Source organism: Numida meleagris, chromosome 7 (assembly GCF_002078875.1).
Source record: "Numida meleagris isolate 19003 breed g44 Domestic line chromosome 7, NumMel1.0, whole genome shotgun sequence".
Classification (NCBI taxonomy): Eukaryota; Metazoa; Chordata; class Aves; order Galliformes; family Numididae; genus Numida; species Numida meleagris.
Genome location: NC_034415.1, coordinates 23909381 through 23930022, shown reverse-complemented (window position 1 = coordinate 23930022; position 20642 = coordinate 23909381). Strand labels below are relative to the sequence as shown.

Below are 20642 nucleotides of genomic sequence, written 5' to 3'. Positions count from 1 at the left end.
TTGTAATACATAGTTTCTAGTTTTGTTGTAGAGGAAAAGTAATTCTGATGGGGACTTTGCTAGATCCCTGCAGCGTGGCAAGCATTTTTGACAAAATAAGTATCTGAGTTTCTAATAACCTGCAATTTAAGTAATTTTCCTCATTAAGTGGAATAGTCTTCACTGTTTGTTTAACAGTTCAATAGATACCTGGAGAGCTAAGTTTGAAGAATGAGAAGAAAATAATAAATATGTTTGTAACATTTATTTAAAACTTTATTTCAGTGAGATGGTAGATTTGTACAGAAAAATAGTGAAAATGTCCAGAACAGCTTCGAATTAGCTTTTTCCTATGTGGGCCTTATTTTCAGTTGTTCTGCAGCATAGAAATGACAGGCTTTGTAAATGCTGGAAACTGCAGAAGAGGCAACTCGCTATAGTGTGTTGATCAAACACTTATGAATTTGCACTTTATTCAGGAAATATTAAGCCCTGCTTTCATAAGCTGGATTTTGTGATTTCAGCAGCATGTGGTTTCTGTTACTCAACCTAGGCTAGTCCCTAAGAATGCTACCGTTCATACTGCGTTGAGAGAGACTGAGTTGTGCAGTCATCTGAACACTACAGGCAGTGTAGGTTTTTTGATGGTTTTCTTTAAAAGACAAAAAAAAAATACTAAAAATTGGAAGTTCAAAGGGAAACAAGATTTTTGTATCGCATACTGCTTATGTTTATAATTCAAGCAGTCCAGTTCTGGACTAGTATCTTCAGGATGAGTATCTGAACTACAGGTTGCAGGGCTGGAGCCTTAGTACATGCATACATGCGTGTTGTTGTTACTATAATTATTATTTTAGATATTAAGCTGTTTAACTTTCTGAAAATTCAGCCTCAGAACTTAGTATAGGTAGGTGATCTTAGCGTTTTTTTTTAGATTTCTGCCAGTTGTTGCTGTCTCACACAGATCTTGAAAGGTTTCTGGGTTATCTTCCTAGTCAAAACATTCCCGCTAATAGAAGTGTCATTTGAATAACCTGAAAATTAGCAGGGAATGGGAATGAATGGCAGTGTATCCCTTCTTAAGAACCTGATTAGACATTCTGATCTTTTCTCTTGAATGTTCAGAATTAAAATTTGAATCTAGTGAAAGAACTTGTAGTTTTCCCCATTATGAAAAATGCTCTTTAAGTCTTTTCTGTGACTTTGTCAGCTCATCTCTCATAAATGCAGCCCAAGCATGTATGTGAAGCAGACTTTAGCAGGAATATGCCGTTATGTCTTGGCTGGAAAGGATAGGTTCAGCAAAACGGGTCTTCTCTTCTTCATAAAATGGATGCTGCTTGTAGAGAAAGCTTCCTCGCTGGAAAGGGTCCCAGCTTATTTCTATCTCCAAATGGTTCTGTCTGCTGGTTTTATAGAGCTCAAGTTATTGGTTTTGTTTCTCCTTTTCTGCTAACACATTATCTTCACCTTCATGTGCACAGCTCGTTCTTCAGGCTTTCCAGTGTTGCTCTCAGCTTACTCTGTTTTTTTTTTTTTTTTAACTCTTCCTAATACTTTTCTGTTACCTAATAACGTCACATGGAGAACAGGATTTGTAAGTAGCCCTTTAAAACCTGTGCGTGGAAAAGCATTGTTTGGACAACTTGAATCTAACTCACTTGATCACACCTTCATCTTTTTCTACACTACAGATGCGTGCAACTCCTGTACACCTACCACTAGCTCAAGTGATGAATCTAAGGAAATAAGAGCCAGAGAGGGGTCTTTGGTTACACAGCAGCTCTATTCTATTTTTGAGGGAATATGGTTAAACATATTTAAGTGTGATAAAAATAATGTTATTCATGAAACAAAAAAAATCTACAGCTTCTTTCGGTAAAGATAAAAATCTATATTCGGATTGCACCTTTGACCAGTTCATTTTGTTAACAGAATCTCATCTTTGTTTCACCCACAGTCTTACTGGCTTTAACTTTTTAGAATTCTGGTAAAGCTCAATTTTCACCTTATCGTGGAAGAGGAAGACAGGAGTATAGTTGACAAATATGTACAGATGTTAATGATAATGATTCTTGTCCCTTTTTCTCAAAACTCTTTAATGTTTTCACCTGTACTGCCACTGCTATTGAAGCGCAATCTGTGTCAACTAAAAGAAATGAAAGAGGCAGAGGTCTATATATTTTTATATAGTTTTAGTTCCTTTGTTTTTTTTAAAGGCACACCTAATATCTCATTTTTTATCATATTGTTTTATTGATTTGTGTTTATTAAAAACCTATTTCATATTGATTTTGAATACAAATGAAGATCTAGCTTTTGTAAGATGTTATAACAAACTTCTGAAAGCTTTAAAATTGTTTCCAATGAAGTTCTATTTCTGACACAGGTACAAGGAAGCATTCCTTAAAAGAAGTATATTATTTTTATTCTATAACATGTAGTGGGAAATACATATATATATTTTTACGTTTTAAATATGCACTGAATGAAAGGCTTATCTTATTAAGTAAATGAGGGGTAGTTTTTTTTTTTTTAGTGGAAGATTCCATAGTTAAAGATGTTAACCAGCAATTTCTTGCTTCTATAGCACAACATAGTTCAGAGCTGAGATTAGAGAAACCCTGTAGAGTGGCTAATACTCGAGGGCATCCCCAACTAGAAAAGTATGTGAATTTAGGCATGGGAGGAAGGAAGGATCTGCTTTAAATTTAGCGTAGGGTCACTGAATCTTAATGATAGATTAAACAAGGGAGGTGGAATAATGAATAGGGGTATGCAGTGTGTAGCACTAATACCAGAAGTCCATGGTTTTCACTGGTTATTTAATGTCTTTTCCCATATGTTTCTGAATAGAGCAGGTTATGGCAGGGATGAGCTAAGGAATAGCTTTGTTAGTGAACTGCTAAATAGGCTGAATTCTCTTTTAAAAATTGTATATATATATAGGAGAGGTGCTTGTTAATAACCGTGTGCTTTATGTGCATATATCTTAAATGTGGCAATGTTAGCAACTAACTTTGTTTGTAACTTGTGTGTATGGTGAAGTTCTTAAAAATACACTGTGCTGATTATCTGCATCATTTTATTTTCTGATGTGAAACTAACAGTCACTACTTGGTTAATGCAGAGGTGAATTTCAGATTCGTTGTGGATACTGTTGATATAAGCTCAGTAAGAGGTGATGATTTGGTAGATGTGAAAATGAGATAAAGGAAATACCAAGAATTTTTTTTTAATAAGAAGCTGACTAACAGTTCAGTAAACCATGTTTTATAACTAGTTGAACATGATCTTATCATAATATAATACCTGTGGAAACTCAACCACATAAAAAAGTTATTAAATTCTTATGCTTATGGTGATTGAGAAAGATACTGTGGTGCACTTTAGTGTTGAGTTCTTACTGAGATGTCACAACTGCTGAGTCAGTACCAGTAATCTAGGTGAACCTATCAAGTCAACTGTTGAGTTATTAATGGATTTCTGCAATACGCGTGTTTTCTTTTATGTAGTGATAGGTACCAGCAGGTCTCAGAGAAAACGTGCTCTGCATATGATTTCTCCTTTGGGTTACAAATGGATTTGTAAGCTGACTGGAAGGAGCAGTGTAAGTCAAACTAGTGGCTTTGTCCTATCATTCCACCTATACAGTATTGGTGACTTTAGTATAATGTGTGAGACTACTCAGATCTGTGGTCATGTTCCTTTTTAGATGCGCCTTGTTGGCTAGTACTGGAAGCAAATGTCTGCAGAGCGAGCCTGCCTATCTCTGTTAAGCAGCAGGCTTGCTGTGATGTTTAAGTGAAAAAGTAGGGGGAAGAAAGAGGTAAAGAACTGAAGTCAGAGAAGTATTGGAGGATTTCTCTGATCATAGTACTGCATAACTCTGTACAGCAGTGGTACTTGTGCTTTGCAAGATTTATAGATTTTATATTGTCTAGTAACAGTAAAATATGCTCTCAAAAGAGTATTTTATCTATTGTCTAGAAAATAGACAAAAGACACTTGACAAAATAGTGATTTTATTATCTGCTTCTTAAGCTATAACTGTTAGGCTTACCACTTGAAATAATGATCATCTCTGAAGCACATGTGTCTTAGGCATTTTCTGTTTCTTTGAAGCATAACCAGTTTTTATTCTGAAACATGTTTGAGTAGGAATAGAAGACGACACTGTTAGTTAACTAAATCCACCAAGGAGCATAAGTCTGTGTATTTTAATCTGAGAATTTTGGAGGGAAGTGTAGGACTGCGTATCATTGGATCAGAGTTAAAAGAAATTTGTAAGAGGGAAAGTTTTTTTTCAATATGAATACAATTAGTGTTCTTCTGTAATTAAATGCAGTAAAACCTGCACATCTAACTTTCATTCTCCTTCTTAAAATGACCATTTATTTTACCATTTATTGATATGACTGATTACTTTTGAAACCCATGAAAATGCACAAACAGGGAAGTGATGAAAGAGCAAGATATGTATTTATCATGTTTTGGCTGTCACAAGCCAGTTTCTTTTGAAATGAAGGTGAGGATGTTTGTCATCAAATAAATTCATTTAAATTCGTCTTTTGTTCAGAACATGACAGCCGTGAAAACATAACAGATCTACTCTCCACTGCAAGAATCACATCCACTCTCTCTCACTTCTAGTGATAATTCATGCCCTACAAATAATCTTAAAGGTCCTCATGAATTGGGACCTGACTATATAAAATATCTGTTTACTATGGTATAGATCAGCAAGACAATTATTTCCTTACGGAAAAATGGAAACAACGCAGCCAGGATAAGAGATAAAGTATAATACAGACTTTTGCTGAAGAGTTCACACAACAATTCCTGACAAAGGAAGAGAAAGAGATTGAAAGACAGGAGCTGCAAAATAATGCTTGTTTGCACAGTAGTCTGAATATATGCACATATGATGTGGACAAGCTGGGATCAAACCCATGTAATGTGCAATATTTTTCTTACTTCCTAACCTTTGTATTTTACCATTATCCAGTAGTGGCTGTGGCTTCTGGCCCTGGTACTTCTGAGAGATGCTGAGATGCATAGAAAGTATATTTAGTAGTTTAAATATTGTTTTCATACAAATTTTAAATAGTTTGAATTACAGATTTTACTCTTGATCATGTCCTTAACTTCATGATTAGTAAGTGTCAAGGCATATTTTTCTCAAAGTTACTGATTTAATCACTGAGGTAATCTATTAGGATTACATATTGTCTTCTAGGTATGCAATCCATGCATGCAATTATTTGTCCCTTGACTCCCCATGATCTCTTTCATCAGGTTAGCCCAGGTGCAAACTGTTACCCTAGTGCAATCTGTTGTATTTAGTGGACCAGCTGTTGCAACTAGTGGCTTTCATTTGACTTTCTTTTTAAGCTCCAAATATATAGAACTGATCTTAAATAATTTTGTTTCTCTAATTTGCAGTGGTCTTCTAGTCAGTCTTTCACAGCTCCTTCCTAATGATATCCTAATTCAGTTTGCGTATTTTTATTTGACATTTGGTACAGGAAGGTTCTCTTTCTTGCTTCAGATCTGTTACAGTCATGTATACTGCTGCAGTAGAGTCCAAAATAACCCATGTAACATTCCTACCATGCTTCATAAAGCAATCTGAAATCTACTGAAAAGTGGTAACTGAAAGTGACGTTTTTTATGGTAAAACAAACGTCTGTCCTGGCAAATGTGAATTTTGCATAAGGACTTCCTTTTGCATTTTGCAATTTTGAATTTTGCATAATGGACTTCCAGAGTTTGTCGCACTGTTTTTAAACATGTCTTAAGATGCTGATTTTGAATAGGAATAAAATACCTGGTATTTGGCAATTTATCAACATGTTAGGATATAAAAGCAGATGGAATTGGGATTGTAGCATTAACAGCTTGTTTTGGAAACTTTCCTGTGGCAAATGAATACCCTTCCTTGGTGGAACAGTATTAAAAACTATACTTGCTCTTTATTTTATTTTTTATTTTTGGGTGCTTTCTCAAAGAGTAGTTGCCTCTTGTAGTGATCTGATAAAAGGTGACTTAATATCACTTACCTGTTTTCTTTTATATAAAAGTGTGCATAAAGGTCAGTTAGAAGTTTCCACTGAGCAATACTGTTTCATTCAAATTACTAGTAAGTATGTTTTCTCAAATGACCATTTCTGCTGAGTGGAAGAACAAAGTAGGACTTCAGAATATCTCTTCTGTCTCAGAGCACTGTATTTAAACAAAACAAACAAAAGAGACCCCAAACTTCAGGTATTGTCATCAGTCTCATTTTGTTAGCAGAAGTCTCTAAGGCGTTTTCCAATCAATTCATAAAATTGTTTTGTCAGTAAGCCTTTGTTGTTTGCTCTATTTTAACCCTAATCACATCTTCCTTTCAATCTCTAATGTCACAGCTAGCTCATACTCTTAATTCTTTCCTACCCTTTTTCAACTTCGTGCATGTGCTGCTAAAAGGATTTGTTGTTGCTGTCACTTTTTTAATACTCATGTCTTTTGCCTCCATTGCTCAAGAATGTGTTTTTCCTTCTTCTGTAGAAATTTGTTTCTTCTTTTAACCTTCCCTTAAAAAAATCCAAAGGGTCATGCATTTTTAAGTTCAGAGGGGATTATCACAATTAGATCTCCTAGGCACTGCAAGTAATGACTAATAATAACTATGTAGGCTGAAGCTTTGAGTAGTGCAGGCCGTATAGTTGCAATTGGTAACTTCTGCATCAAGCTCAGAAGATTGTAACTTGCATTTGCCTGTAATGCCCTTCTAGTAGGATATCTAGTTCGAGGTATTTAAGGGCAGAGATCAGCAAAGAGATATTTTACTCCACAGAATGAAAACGTGCATGTATTCCGGCAGAAAGCTGTGGCACTGAGCAGTAAAACAACATTTTTAATACAGTAAAGCACCTGTGTATGGAATTTGAGTTTCTCTATATGTAGATATATAGATGTGTCTCCAGTATACTACCACAAATCTCACTGTGCATTACTCTATTGTTCTCTTTAAAATTTAGCAAGCTTTTTTTAATAAGAACTTCAAAATTGTTTCACCATATCATACTTTGTTTGATGTTGAGTGGAAGTTTGATGTCTGATATTCACCTTTGGTATTCTAAGTAGGTCTTACAGGGAAGAGATGGTGTGAGAGCAAAGTGGGATGCCTAGGTTAATGCACTCAATGTCTGCCACTTACTGCAGCTGAGGAAGAGGGCCGATGCAAAGCAGTGGCAAAAAGTAGTGTCTGAGCTTGGAGAGCTCAGATTAAGTCTGCTGGAGAATGCTGTAAGCATAAAAGTTGGGGCGGGAAGTGGAGATTGGAAAAAATACATTTTCTGATCCAAAAATAACTTGCTAGAGCTTTGAGAATGTATTCCATGTGTTTGGGACGTCCATAATTTTATATTATAGGAATTTCTCCCAATTACCTGATTCACTGTATACCTATCAGAGTAATCAGTAACACCTGAGTCTTTACTCTTCTTTTTAAAAAATGTGCAGTTTTTATACTCATATATATCACCCAGTGGACTTTGTGCAATTAAGATACTAATACATTTAGAACTTTAAATGTGTTATATAAGCCTAAGTCATCTGGCAATACTTTAAATATTACTTAGGAAAAAATTCTACATTTATTCAAATAAGTGTTGTGGTTCACAAATACAGCTCAGTGATGATCTAAAGGAAGTAGATAATCTCTCTCTGAAAGTGTCTACCAACTGTAGATAGTTGCCAAGTAGCTCAGAGAGTAAAAAACCAAACTAACAACCATTTATTTTTGGAGATTAGGACATTGAAAATTTGCTGTTAATACTTTATTTAAGTAATTAGCCCTCAAGAATTTGCACCACTAAAATGGAATTAATATTTTATGTTCAGTTTCCCACATTGAGTTATTCAGCTTCCATTCTTGGGTTCAAGACGTGTTTGAGGACTAGTGTGATAGATGTGAATCTGGGGGAATTAATCTCTAAGTGCTTATGTAGTTGGAGAGCATGTGCACCTCTCTAGAACTTCTGGGAAGTCTGTCCTTCTAGCTAGTATTTTATTTCCCTAAATGAGACGATTTTTACTTGAACGTTACAGTGAATCATCTCTCTCCTAAGTTTGTTGTCTGCTTACAGATCTTTCTCCTGAAAATTTTCCTGCCTTTTCCAATATAAAATACATGATAGCAAAATAACGTGTTAACTTTGCATTTGCTTATTCAGCCACTTAGTCTTCATTTCAAGTAGTTCTTTGTCTCTCTTTCCCTCATCACTCAAACTGAAAATAGAGTAGATTAGTCATTTTAAATCACTGATTTCCTCCCTAGATATATCAAATTCTCATACCACATTCCCAACGAGTGGCAAAATTTATGTACGTCAATCTCTTTTCTAGATACTGAAATTAAAGATCTAGAAACATCAAAAAAGGTATTTAGTGGTTTTTGCTTAGTGTCTATTGTGACTTAATTGTCTTTGTTTGAACTCTTATCAGCAAAATGTCACGAGCATCACACTTTTTTTTTTTCCAGACCTAAGTTAATTTGAACGGTTATGTAATGAATTAAGCAAACCTTCTAATGAAGATGTTGACACAATATTTGCTGAGTACTACAGTACAGCACAACCCATTTTCAGCAGTAGTTTGAACTGGATTTATGTTGTTTTGAATGCTGTTCAATATACTCTGAGTTGAAATTTGAAATTTGCCTTTCCTGTACATAAAATATGTTTAATTACAGAAAAGCGGTACATGAAAAGTTAGCAGAAAATTTTCTGATGATTTTGTTATGTTGTAACTTGCTGATGAGTTCTGCTTTGTATGTGGCTCACGTATAAAGGACATTCAGGTCCTCTTAACATCTTTTTAGGAAGGCTTAAAATTGTATATTGTTTTTAATATGCAAATGAAACAATCTTAATTGGAGGGAATTGAGTACTCTGTTCAGTAACTATGGAAGGTTTGGGGCTTTTATTTGTTTCAATTTTACTTGCCATGATAGAATAAGCAAGTAATGTTTTTCAGATATTGAATTAAAGTCAATCATGTTAGAATTTAAGCTGCATTTTTCTCCTACAATAAACAAAAGTGGTTTCAAAGCTTTAATGTCCTGAGGAAAACTTTGATAGTACAGAATATAATCTTATCAGAGGTGTTAAAAGCAAAAATAATAATTTAATGGAAGAGCTGCGTACTAAAAAAAAAGAATTAGAGAATGCATTGTAGTAAAAACAGATTTGAATTCTTGTGTAACTCAGAAAAGTGCTGAATCATGACTGGCTGGCAGGCTTGGACTGGAGGGGACATCTGCATTTGGTATACATTTTAAAATAAAGTATTTAGATTAGAAATATATATGTTTTTCCTTTATATTACAACAGAGTGAGCTGAATAAATGCACAAATGTAAATAGTTATTTCAGTACAGTGAACCTTCCATGGAGAGTTTCAGTGCTATGCAATTCTTGAGAAGCAGACACCATTTCAAAAATAGCCTGACTGGAACATCTTAATTCATTAATTGAAAGCATTGCATGATTTAAACCTCAGTCAGCTGTTAGGGACTGATTATCATTTATGTCCTTAGTTATGCATTACTGTTTGTAGAGGAAGGGCTGTGATGTGCTGTGTCCTGCTCGTAGCTGGCTAAAAACTACTGCGCATTATGCTCTGTAAAGTTAAGAAATGCAGTTTCTGACCTACTGCTGATAGTTTTTTTTTTCCTTGATAAAATGTGAAGTTTTCTCTGCCATGAGAAAACTTAAAACACTTATTTTTGTTTTTCTTTCCTAACTTCTTCTGTTTCTGTCCCACTTCTCAACCACTCCCGTGGAGCACACCTGGGCAGTAGCTTCTGGCAGAGAAATTCTTCTCTAATTTTACATCTTTGTATATCTAATAGTTTTTTGGCAGTCCACAGCTAATGGAAATTACCATTTTATCTGACCCATCTGCTCAGAACTATTGATAACATCAACATCGTTTCAGATTCACTGCTGGCACTCCTCTATGCGTTGGCACTTCCCATGAGTTGCTGACCATTGTCTGTCAGTGGAACTTCTGTCTCTTCTTCGGCTGAGGCTTTCCTCTGCAGTTTTGATGATTATCCCTTCAGCTGTATTTGCTTCCTTTCTTTCTGTCTTTCTTCAGCAAAATGCTTTTGCTTATTCTGCATTTCTGCCTGGCACTGCCCCGTCCATATCATTGCTGTGCCCTGAAAATTGTGCTTGCTTGACTAATTCTCAGTTACAATGTCAAAGTCAAGATTCTGGCTTTGCCATCAGTGCCCCATGCAACCTTGCTCTGTCTGCGTCTGATCTCATTTCTCTGTGTCCCCCAACTCACATTCCACATTCCTCACAGTCCTCTGACTTTATTGCTCCTTTTGTCTGCCTTTCATGCACTCATTTTTGCACTGTCTTTCATGCTGCCTATGTGCCTGGAACAGTCTTTAGCATCTCAGCCAATTTACAGCTTTGCATAAATTATATTTAATAATAAGACTAACAAAAGTTCATTATCTACATTATTTCAATTAACTTTGTACCTGCATAAGCAGAAAACAGCCTGAGGGAAACTACTGTTGAACTTTGTTGTGATTCTTTGTTGTGATTTGTTTTGATTCAAAGATACAGATTCAGGCACGACACTTCTTTGATTCAGCGTAGTATTTTAAATAAAGAAAAAATAATTCTGTAGATGTTAGGTTTTTTGTCAGTAAATTTCAGATTTTTCCAGCTCAGAATTGTGAAATTAGCTTCTTAATCCCGGTGACACCACCAGAAGGTCAGTGTTATCATCACATTACCTGGTATGGAATTCTCACCCTGTGATTACATTTTACTTCATTTTATCCTTACTAATATGGATGTGGAAGGGCTTTGAATGTTGCAGTAATTTCATCTCTACAAAGGCTATCTTCTGTGCTTAGCCCCGATTTTAAAGCAATGTTCTCACCTACAAAAACAGCAGAAGATAAGAAAGTAAGACTGCCTGTATCTGGGAATTTTTGGCTACTTTGATATACAGGTTTTTAGAAGTATTTTTTTAATATGCTAACTTTGTTCCAGCACCAGAGAAAATGAGCGAAGGTAAAATTTTGTGTGCTTCTCCAGCATCTGGTACAGCTGCAAGGCATGGGCATTCTGCAGCAATTATACATACTTTTCCAAGTTAAAATGCATCCAAATTTATTTATTGTTTAAATGGTTGTATTGATACTGTTCACAGCTGAATGGAGGAACCAAGTAAATGTGCCTCTAATTTGTTTTTCAATGATTTGGTATATTTCAGAGATTATAATCTGAAGGGTGGCTGCCATAGCAATATGCCAGTCACCATGGTATCTCCACATGATGTAAAGAAATTCTGGGCTACACAAAGACAATGCTGCCAATTAGTATTTCTAGCTGATCAAAGGTGGGGGACCAAAAAGTTTGCCAATAAATGTAGCTCAGTGGATGGCGCTGGAAGTTAGTTAGCTTTATACACAGTTATATAGATTTCAATCCTCGTGTCTACATCACGAGAACTTTAAATGTGAATTTAACAGATGCTAAATGCAAACTGAATGTTTCTCAGTTGCGTTTAGAATATTGCTGTAGCTCTTTGTTTTGCTGATTTACTGAAAAAGTGATTTATGGTTCTGCTTAAAATGAGTCACAAGAGCTTTTTCCTCCTTATGTAATATTTAAACTGAAACAATAAAGAAAAGAGTTTCTATAATTAATAAATATTCCTAGTCTCTAAAACTTCTGCACTGCTTTCTCGATACTATTTTAATTATCAAATAAAATGAAATAGTTTTGCTTTAAAATAACTATTTTATCTAAAATAATTGCTTGTGGCTTGTTGTTTGCAAGAGGGCTACTTTGGCATGAATTCAGAATCCAGTTGTGATCTTAACTCGAGCAGTTTGTTTAACCAAACATTACTCTGATAAGTTTTACATGGTCCCCTACCCGGCCAGGCCTGCCTAGAACAACTCGTTTATTCTGCGACGAGTTGCTCAACAGATGTCATTCTGGTAGAATAATGCAGCAGAATACTTGTGCGTTGGCTAAAATTACTTCAACTTTGATCACTTTTGTTCAGCACATCAGTCTGGCATTGTGCTTTATACCAACATAACACTTTACCCCGAGCATGCCTTTCAAGCTTAGAATAGCAGAGGAATGTTATTGAATTCAGTGCAGTTACAGATGAGTTAATGAAAGAAGGGAAATACTGTTTTTTTCATAATGCCTTTCTGTTGTGATTAGGAATTAAAATGGAATTTGAGGAATGTGACTTCTGAGTTATTTATTTTTACTTCTGAAGGCTTTTTGAAAGCAATATAATGTAGTTCTATTGATCCCGTTTCTGTAAATAAATTTCACTTGTTATTTTGAAATAGCTCTTTTTAGAATTTAATAATGGGAAAATAAAATTAATAAAACTTTTTTTGATGTGTAATTGGGGAGCAGTTATCTCAGAGACGGTTTATCCTGGTATTTATTGGGAAAAAAAAATCTAAAAAGGCAAGAACCATATTCGGCTGATCACAGCTCAGTATTGTTACATTTTGATGGGATGTTGTGGGGTCAGTACTGAGTAATGACATCTCTTTACCTTAATACCAGTGTGGAACAAATACTGCACAGCAGGCTGGCTTCTTGTTAAGAAGCAGCGAAGAAAGGCTGTTTGTTTTGAACAGTAGGAATGAGATCATATACCAAGTTCCATAGAGTCTTGTCTTCCATAGTTCCATTTTTCACAAGTGCATGTGTGTATGCATACACACATACACACAAATATACCATATATTTGTGTAGTCAAAATTGATTTAAATAAATGTTTTAAACAATTAAGGTATATTTGTATTTTTTAAAAGCATGATGTGCTTACATTTGAGATTGCACTAATGCAAAGTACTCTCTAATTACTAATAAATACTTAAGTAGTCTCTCTCTAAAAATAAGGTTTATTATTTTAGTTTTTTATTTAAAATAGAGTTCTAAAATTTTTGATTGTAAGATACCAGTTCAGATTCTCTGCAAGAACGCCTGAACAAAACTAATATTAAAACAAAGGTTATGGGGCATATATGTAAGTTACCAGTAATTTGTTTTAATTTACAAAAAAAAAAAAAAGAGGTAGATACCTTGATGATTCTTAAATATCCTATGAATTCAGAGGTAAGTGGAAAATCCAAAACAAATGCATGCTAGGATACTGAGATACCCAAATAAAGCACCCACACAGTCAATTTTTTTATCCTTTAGTGAGATGTAGAGCCACAGTGGTGGAAGTAATGTAACTTGCTGTTAGATAATAAAATGAAGCCCTTTTTTTCGAGTCATCTGTGCAGAATAGTATTGAAAACATTCAACTACGTAGCCTAGTTAACACTGATAATTCATATTCTCATGCCAAGATATTAAATCTCTACAGAAGTATGAAGCAATTTTTTCACTGTTCTTACTAAGGGGCAATTCATTAGTATGGAAAAAAGTCATGAGAATAATAACAGTGATTTTATGGAGGATCTGAGAATGGGCAATACAGTGCCTGGCTAGGCGTAGCCCCATACTTTGAGTTTTCATTCTGTTTATGCCTTGAACTTTCTCAGTAGTATTTCTTTGTTGGCAAACTTGTGCAGCAGTGCCATGAGTGCCATGAAGAGTCTGTTGAAGAATATCGTCCAAGTCAGCATCTGTGACAGCAAATGTATGCTCCCTGTTAGCTTATTTACAGTGATTAGAACAGTTATTTTACCACTTAATGTCTGCACATGTCTTCCAGCCATTTGTTAACATGCATGAACTATATGCCAAAAAGAAAAGAGTGCATGCAGCATTTTCCTCTAAAGATAAACCAGAGACAAAGAGATTTGTTACTATTTCATTATGCACGCACATTTTAAAATGAATCTTCTGCCAGATGTTGTGTATAAATTCTGTATTAAAAATAAATGCCAAATTTTAAGTGAACTTAAACACGCGGCATATGGCTATATTTCTGTACTATGTTACTATGTATACTGTACTCTACTGTAATGACAAGTAACTGATGAAATAGTTAGGGGCAAAGTATATAAAATAGCTATTTAGTAGATTGCCTTATTTTATTGGATCATGTCTTTAAGGCTAGCGAGTTAGAAGCACCTTTCTTTTGTTACGTGAATGAGAAACTTAAATATATGCATTGTGGTAGTATTTTTCATTTTCATCGAGTGGGGAACAGGACACAACTTCTGACTTCCTGTGCAATTCTATCTAGTGCAAAATTACGTAAAATGCTAGTAATATTTATCAAATTTCACTTTTTGAAAATGTGTTTTGGCCTATTAAATACATGGTTGAGGTCTTTACTTGGAAATGCAAATAGATCTATAGAGATAGAGGGGGGCCACATGTTCCTGTGTAGCAGTTGTATGGAAAACAAAGCAAAACCCAGCCCTGGTCACTGTAAGCCTTCCATTGCTCACAGTTCTGATCTGGTGGGGCAGCGTTCACATGTGCTTGTTGCTTCTGCAATCTTTAGATTCTTGGTATAAGATATTATTCAGAGTTTGAGCTGTCTCAATTACAAAAATGTATTTTTTGCTGTATAAATAGTCGCTTACTTACAAAGTCTCTGGTGAAGCATGAAATTTTTAAAAATATGTTTATGTTTTTGAGGAAAGAGTTCTATAATTCTTGTATTTTTCATTTCTTCCTCTATTTAAAATCTTCAATATTTTCTCCATTTTCTTCTTCACTTCCTCTTTTTCTTCCTTCCTCCCTCCCTCCTTCCTAATAACAATTATGTGAGATCATTAACTGTAGCACATTAACAGCTTGATAAAAGTATTTATGTAAAATGAGTTTACTTGCTTTTTGTTAATAAATGTTTGAAATGTGATTATTAATTTCTATTTTCACTTTTAATGCTATCCGTTTTAGATCCTGTTTAATAAACGTATGCAAAAATAGTTGTATTTCTTTCTGTATGAACTGAGGTGTGAATATGAAAATTTCAGGTGGAAACAGAATCCACTAATGAACACTAACTACTTTTATTGTTACCTTCTCTGTCCCTTCAGGTTGTTCATTACATGGTAACACTTTTAACTGTGGAGAATTTGTATTATGAATTGTTTTGCAGGTTTATCTTGCTTCATTAATAACATGTTCTGAGTGATATATTACAGATGTTTTTTCTTTAACATGGTTTGTTCAAGTGCTTTCAGTAGCGCTGTACACTGTACTTGAGCTATATTTATAATAAGTAATTGGGAAAAACTCAAAAAGCTTGGAATTATGAAAATAGTGCATGTTGCCTGTATGCTTTTGATTGTACAAGTTCTGATTTTCTTTACCAGGTAAAACGGAATGTGTACGACCTAACCAGTATCCCTGTCCGTCACCAGTTGTGGGAGGGCTGGCCTCCTTCTGCCACAGATGACTCAGTAAGTAGCTTTGGTTCTCATTTCATTTCTTCCTACAAGTAGCCATTTTTGCTTGAGTGATTCTCATTAAAATCCAGTTGTTTTTATTGGGAGAAGGGAAGGATTTCCTTTTGCATGGGAATTGTTTGTGTTCGTTGTATGCTTTGGACTAGAAGGAATCAGGGATCCTAGGCTAAAGCAAAATTGCACACAATGCTGAAAGTTGAGGATTATTGCAGTGTTGGAACTTAAGGAAAAAAGAAACTAACATTTTTACATGTATTCTGAGTAATCTGTGTATTTTTCTGTTTTGTCCGTTACTTCATGAATTCTTGCATCTAACATTAAGTAGGTAGGTTGAAATCAGTGAAGACTATCTTCTTTGGCTCTTGCAGAACCAGTAAGAATCTGTGACTCTCAAGATTGCATTTTGAAATAGTAAATTTTTTGTGTGCAAAGATATTTCAATTTTCAAACATATTTTGCAGGTTTTAGTATCGCCATTATCTAGAAATGGAGGGTAATAGCTAAGATCAATGTGTATGCTCAGTAGCAGAATAAGTTAGCAGGGAACTGCCTACAAATTCATGAAACTATGGGACGTAAATGCAGAATTCAGTTAAATATTAGACTTCCTTTGTCATGTGGTTGTCCCTACACTGATATTTTACATCGTGTCTTCCAGTTTTGTTCAGGTTTTTTCCCGGTAATATATTCCTGATCTCAGCTAGTGAGGTTCACCCTTATCTTAAAACAAAACAAAACGAACAAACCACCAAACACCTGTAACACTGAAATAAATACATAGCTATGCTCTATGTAGATTTCAAGATCGTGGCATGAGAAAACTACAGAAAAAAAAGAAGTATTTTCTTTTCTTATAGATTCTCTCATTTAAACTAATCGTCGAACCTACAATATTCAGTGGAGTATTCTACACAGTGAATTGGGCTTTGCTTTTTCTATATTAGCATTATCTATGTTATCATTATCCTCAGTGCATTACATTCTGCTTTCCTGTCCCTTTCTATTCCACTTCTTGTAAAGGAAGATTTGCTGTTTGTGGTTGCTGCTTTTTTGCATTTGGTAAGGGATTTATGCAAATAATAATTCAAAAAAAATATGCAAAAACAGTCTGAATTTTAATGTAATTGGAAAAAGCCTGTGGCAATGTTTGCAGAAACAGTAGTTAAGTTTCTGAGAGGTGAGTTAATCTCTATCTATGTATTCAAGGGCATATATGAGAGGATAGATATAAGATCTGAAATAACAGCATGGTGTCATGTGGTAATTACAGTCTTTGAAATTTGGATCCATTTTAACGTTTTATTAGTTTACATTAGCCCAGAAAAGAATTGGAAACTCAACCCTTCTAATCCGTTTTCCCACAGCGACTAGGGGAGAAAAAAATACAGGAAAACCTTTCTTTTGAGTAGGATACCTCACATATGCAAAACTCATAAATCTGTTTTAAGTCTGTTTTTACAAGTGACATTGTTGCAGGTGAATTTTTCCCCTTTTCATCTTTAATGAAATTGGTGAATGTTGAGTCATCTGCTCCAAAGCAGGAGAGTCCTCAAAGCTCTCTGCTCGAGTCTGCTGCAGCTGAGACTCGTCAGCTGTGTAAACAGATTGGAATGTGTTACCAACAAAAATATAATTAATTTCTGTCTAAAATTAGAGGCCGCGGCTTACTATTTATAAAGATTTAATGCTAGCAATGACTATCTGAACGTTTTTCCTTTGCAAATTAGAAATAGTAATAATTATGTTATTAATAAGTAATGATGTCTGTATTTCAGTGACAGATTTTTTAAAACACTTTTTCCATCATTTTTTTGTTTGCGGTATTGTGTAGTACACAGTCGCAATTAAAGAGTTAAAGACTTGATTAAAATACTTTTTCATTTACCTTTTATGCAGCCTAAGAAATACTTTGTAATACCACAGGAGGTTTTTCAGTGCAGTTCTCGTTAACCTTTGGCTTAGCAAACAGGACAACTAAATAGACTTCACATAATTGGATTCCTGTATCATCTCGAGTCTCTCATGAACCTGACAGACTACAGTCTTCTGACATTACCAGGAAATTTACTGGAGTCAATAGTCATTTAAAACATTGTTGCTTCATCTCCCCTCAGAGTTAAGATATGTTGTACTACCTAATGAAATATGGGATACTGTATGAATTGTCAATAACTCTTTCCAATCATTTTTGATCACGTTCACCCGGGGAATAGGTACCAAAATGTCCACAAGCAGGAGAATGTTTTCATGCTGTGACACTTTAATTGTGAGAAACAAGGCATACATAGTCCGTGGAAATCTCATTTTGCCGTTCAGCAAGGACACATTTTTAGCTTTCATAGTGCCTGAATAACACCATGAGTTATATCTGTTCTGCTCATTAAAGTTCAAACAATGTAAATGTAAGAGGCTTAAATCGTTCTTTTTTTAACAAGTTTACTTAAGTAAAACATTAATTAATATTAAAGATTTAATTTATCTGCTTTGGATATATGTCATCAACTGATGCAGTGGAGTCTTGAAAATTATCTCAGAAAATTAATTATAGTTTGATTTATATAGGTTCATGATTTGTTCTCAATCTTTGTTTATTTTGGCTATCATAACAACTTAAATGCTACTGAGCTTATAAAAATGAAAACCAAGCCAGAATAATTCACTAACGCTTCTAAAATGCATTTCATTTTCTTTGTTGTATTGGTTGAACTAAAAGTCCGCTGGTAATTACTGCTATTGCTGAGTAGAATGAGCAGCCTCTCTTAAGAATGCATAAACGCGTGAGCTCGCTAGTAGGCAGTGGCTAGTATTGCAGTTTTTAAATTGAAGCATAGCAATTTTATTTACTTAAGTGGAGATGACTTTTTGGATACAGGTGCATGCTTGAAGTAACACGCTTTCCCCCTTGAAGTCACTTTTAAAAATCTTTTTTCAATAGGATGAGTTTTTGTCCCAGATGCTTCTGTTGATTTTTAGTAGCAGAGAACACAGATACCGTGTGGGAAGGAGACACGTTGCTTTCATGCTGCCTTTATTCTCTGTATTTAAGCTAAAACTTTATTCTTAATTCCTTCATTGTCTCAAGTCATTTCAGTATAGTGATGAGAAATGCCTACTTCTTATAAGAACCAACACCCAACTTTTCCAAAAGGAATATATTTCTGCATGAAAAAGTTATAAAACTTCAGGACTTCATATTGTCATCGCAAGACAAGTAACCATATTTCATTGTACAGATAATCCAATGAGTATCAGTTCAGAGAGGAGTAGGTCTACAGCTACAAGTCAGGGCTGCACTAAGGAGGCATGCCGTTTTGGGTGCCACATGCGTGGCATGGTAGGATAATGGTGGTAATGTAGGTTCTGAGGGACGCAGGCTCTGCATCACCCCTGTGAACAAGACCACCACAGCTCTGATGACTGAAGATGCTGTAGTTGACGTTCCTTAGCTGAATATGATAAAGACTTCTAGGTTTTAACAAATATTTACAGATTCAAACATTTATGTATAACCTAATTAGCACTGCTGTTATGTTTAGCTACTTCATTGGTAGGTACTGAACACAGTTTGTCTCCATGGATATTGACTAAAAATAGTGATGGATAATGTTCTGGTACAAATTCAAACCATTTATGACAACTTTTGAGTGATCCTCAGAGTTTTAGAGAGTTTGAGTGTTGATATTCTGAATAACTAGTATTTGAGAATTTCTTTCCCTTTCTGGGTACTACAAAGACTCTGAACAGGAAGTCATTCTGATCTGATAACGAGCTGTGAGGTTTACATGCACTGCTTGTTTAATTTTACTGTGTTGTTTGGAACTTTTCACCTGGAATTGGTATGACTGAAGAATGAATAGCACTGATAGAATAGTGTCTATTAATCAGAAATATAAAACTGACTATATATCAAAATTCATATATCATCAGAAAATAATGATTTTTTATGTGTAAATATACCATAATTATATTTTGGACTGTCCATGATGTTAATTACTTTATATATTACTTGTCTTCTGTAGCTTTCATCAATTGCTTGCACTGGAGTATTACAGTGGATCTGACAAAATCATTTCATTTTACATACTCAGAAGAATACTTGTGATCTATCTTATTATGGGGGTTCTGTAATGAGGTTACATCTTGTTGTAACATTTACGTTATCATCACAATTCACTTGCAAAAATCATCAAGATAGTTCCCAGTCTTGGAAGTTCATGGTATGAAGCAGTACATTGATCACGATGAAGAAAAAGAACTCTGAGAAATTTATGATATAGAGTCCCTAGATTTCTTCCAGATTGTCTTCTGACTTTACCTTATTATGTGCTTGGATGTTTTTTGTATGGATTATAATACAATGAATTATCATGTTCTCTCCCCAAAATAAGCAAGATTTATTTATGATTACTAGATTCGCTCTGCTGCCCTCTGTTAACTGGTAATGATGCCATGTGTGGTGAAGGGAAGCTTTTATAACTATTACTGAAACTTCACTGCTTTGTAGAGTGTACAGCCTCCAGCTTTATATGAGATTCCAGTTGCTCTTTGTAATGAAGACTAGCTGCTGTCACTCTGAAAACCATCTTTTCTCTTTTAGGTTCTTACTGCTCTTTTCTTAAAAAGAAAAAAAATCCAACCATGTTCGGTTCATTTTTGAATATGTCTGTTGTTATTGCCAGTTCTTGGTCATGACCAAGCAGAACAAGGAATGTTTTTGAACTAGAAATAGGGATGTCCTTGCATTACTTGGCACGCACAGAGTTCTGCTTATGCTGGATTATTTGCTTCCCTAAGGGAGGGTGTGAGGGAAGGAAGGAAGAAGGATGCTGGTGTTACTTTCCTCCTGTGTCCTGGCCATCTCTGAGGCCCCTTGTCTTTCTGAGCCACAAAATGTTCCTGTTCTGCTTTGACCACTGGGTAGGTGCCTACTTAAAGGCAGGTAGCCTCTCTGTTACACTATGTTCTCTTCTGTGCTAAAAATACCCAGTAGGGTTTTAATGAAGAGTTGCAGTAAAGCACGAGATCAGCTTACAAAACAAGTGATTTTGGTTCTCTGAATTTCCAGGTTTCGTAAAAGCCTACTTGAAACTGCTCTGCATTAATCCTTTTAAAGAAAGATAACTAAAATTTATTGGCAAAGTGTAAGGAGAGTTTTGCTTCACTGAAGTACCTCATACTTTCCTTCAGAGATTTATCGCAACAGATAGGTTGGATAACATCATCCCTGG

The 20642-nt window shown here is 35.0% G+C and overlaps 1 protein-coding gene across 1 annotated transcript in view; it reads left to right on the top strand.

The window, feature by feature from the left end:
• Positions 1 to 20642, top strand: part of FAF1 (Fas associated factor 1) — a 153041-nt gene that overhangs the window by 64023 nt on the left and 68376 nt on the right. Inside the window, exon 8 of the mRNA XM_021404167.1 lies at positions 15322 to 15408. Coding sequence (XP_021259842.1) covers positions 15322 to 15408 — 87 coding nt within the window. The remainder of the gene's footprint in view (positions 1 to 15321; positions 15409 to 20642) is intronic.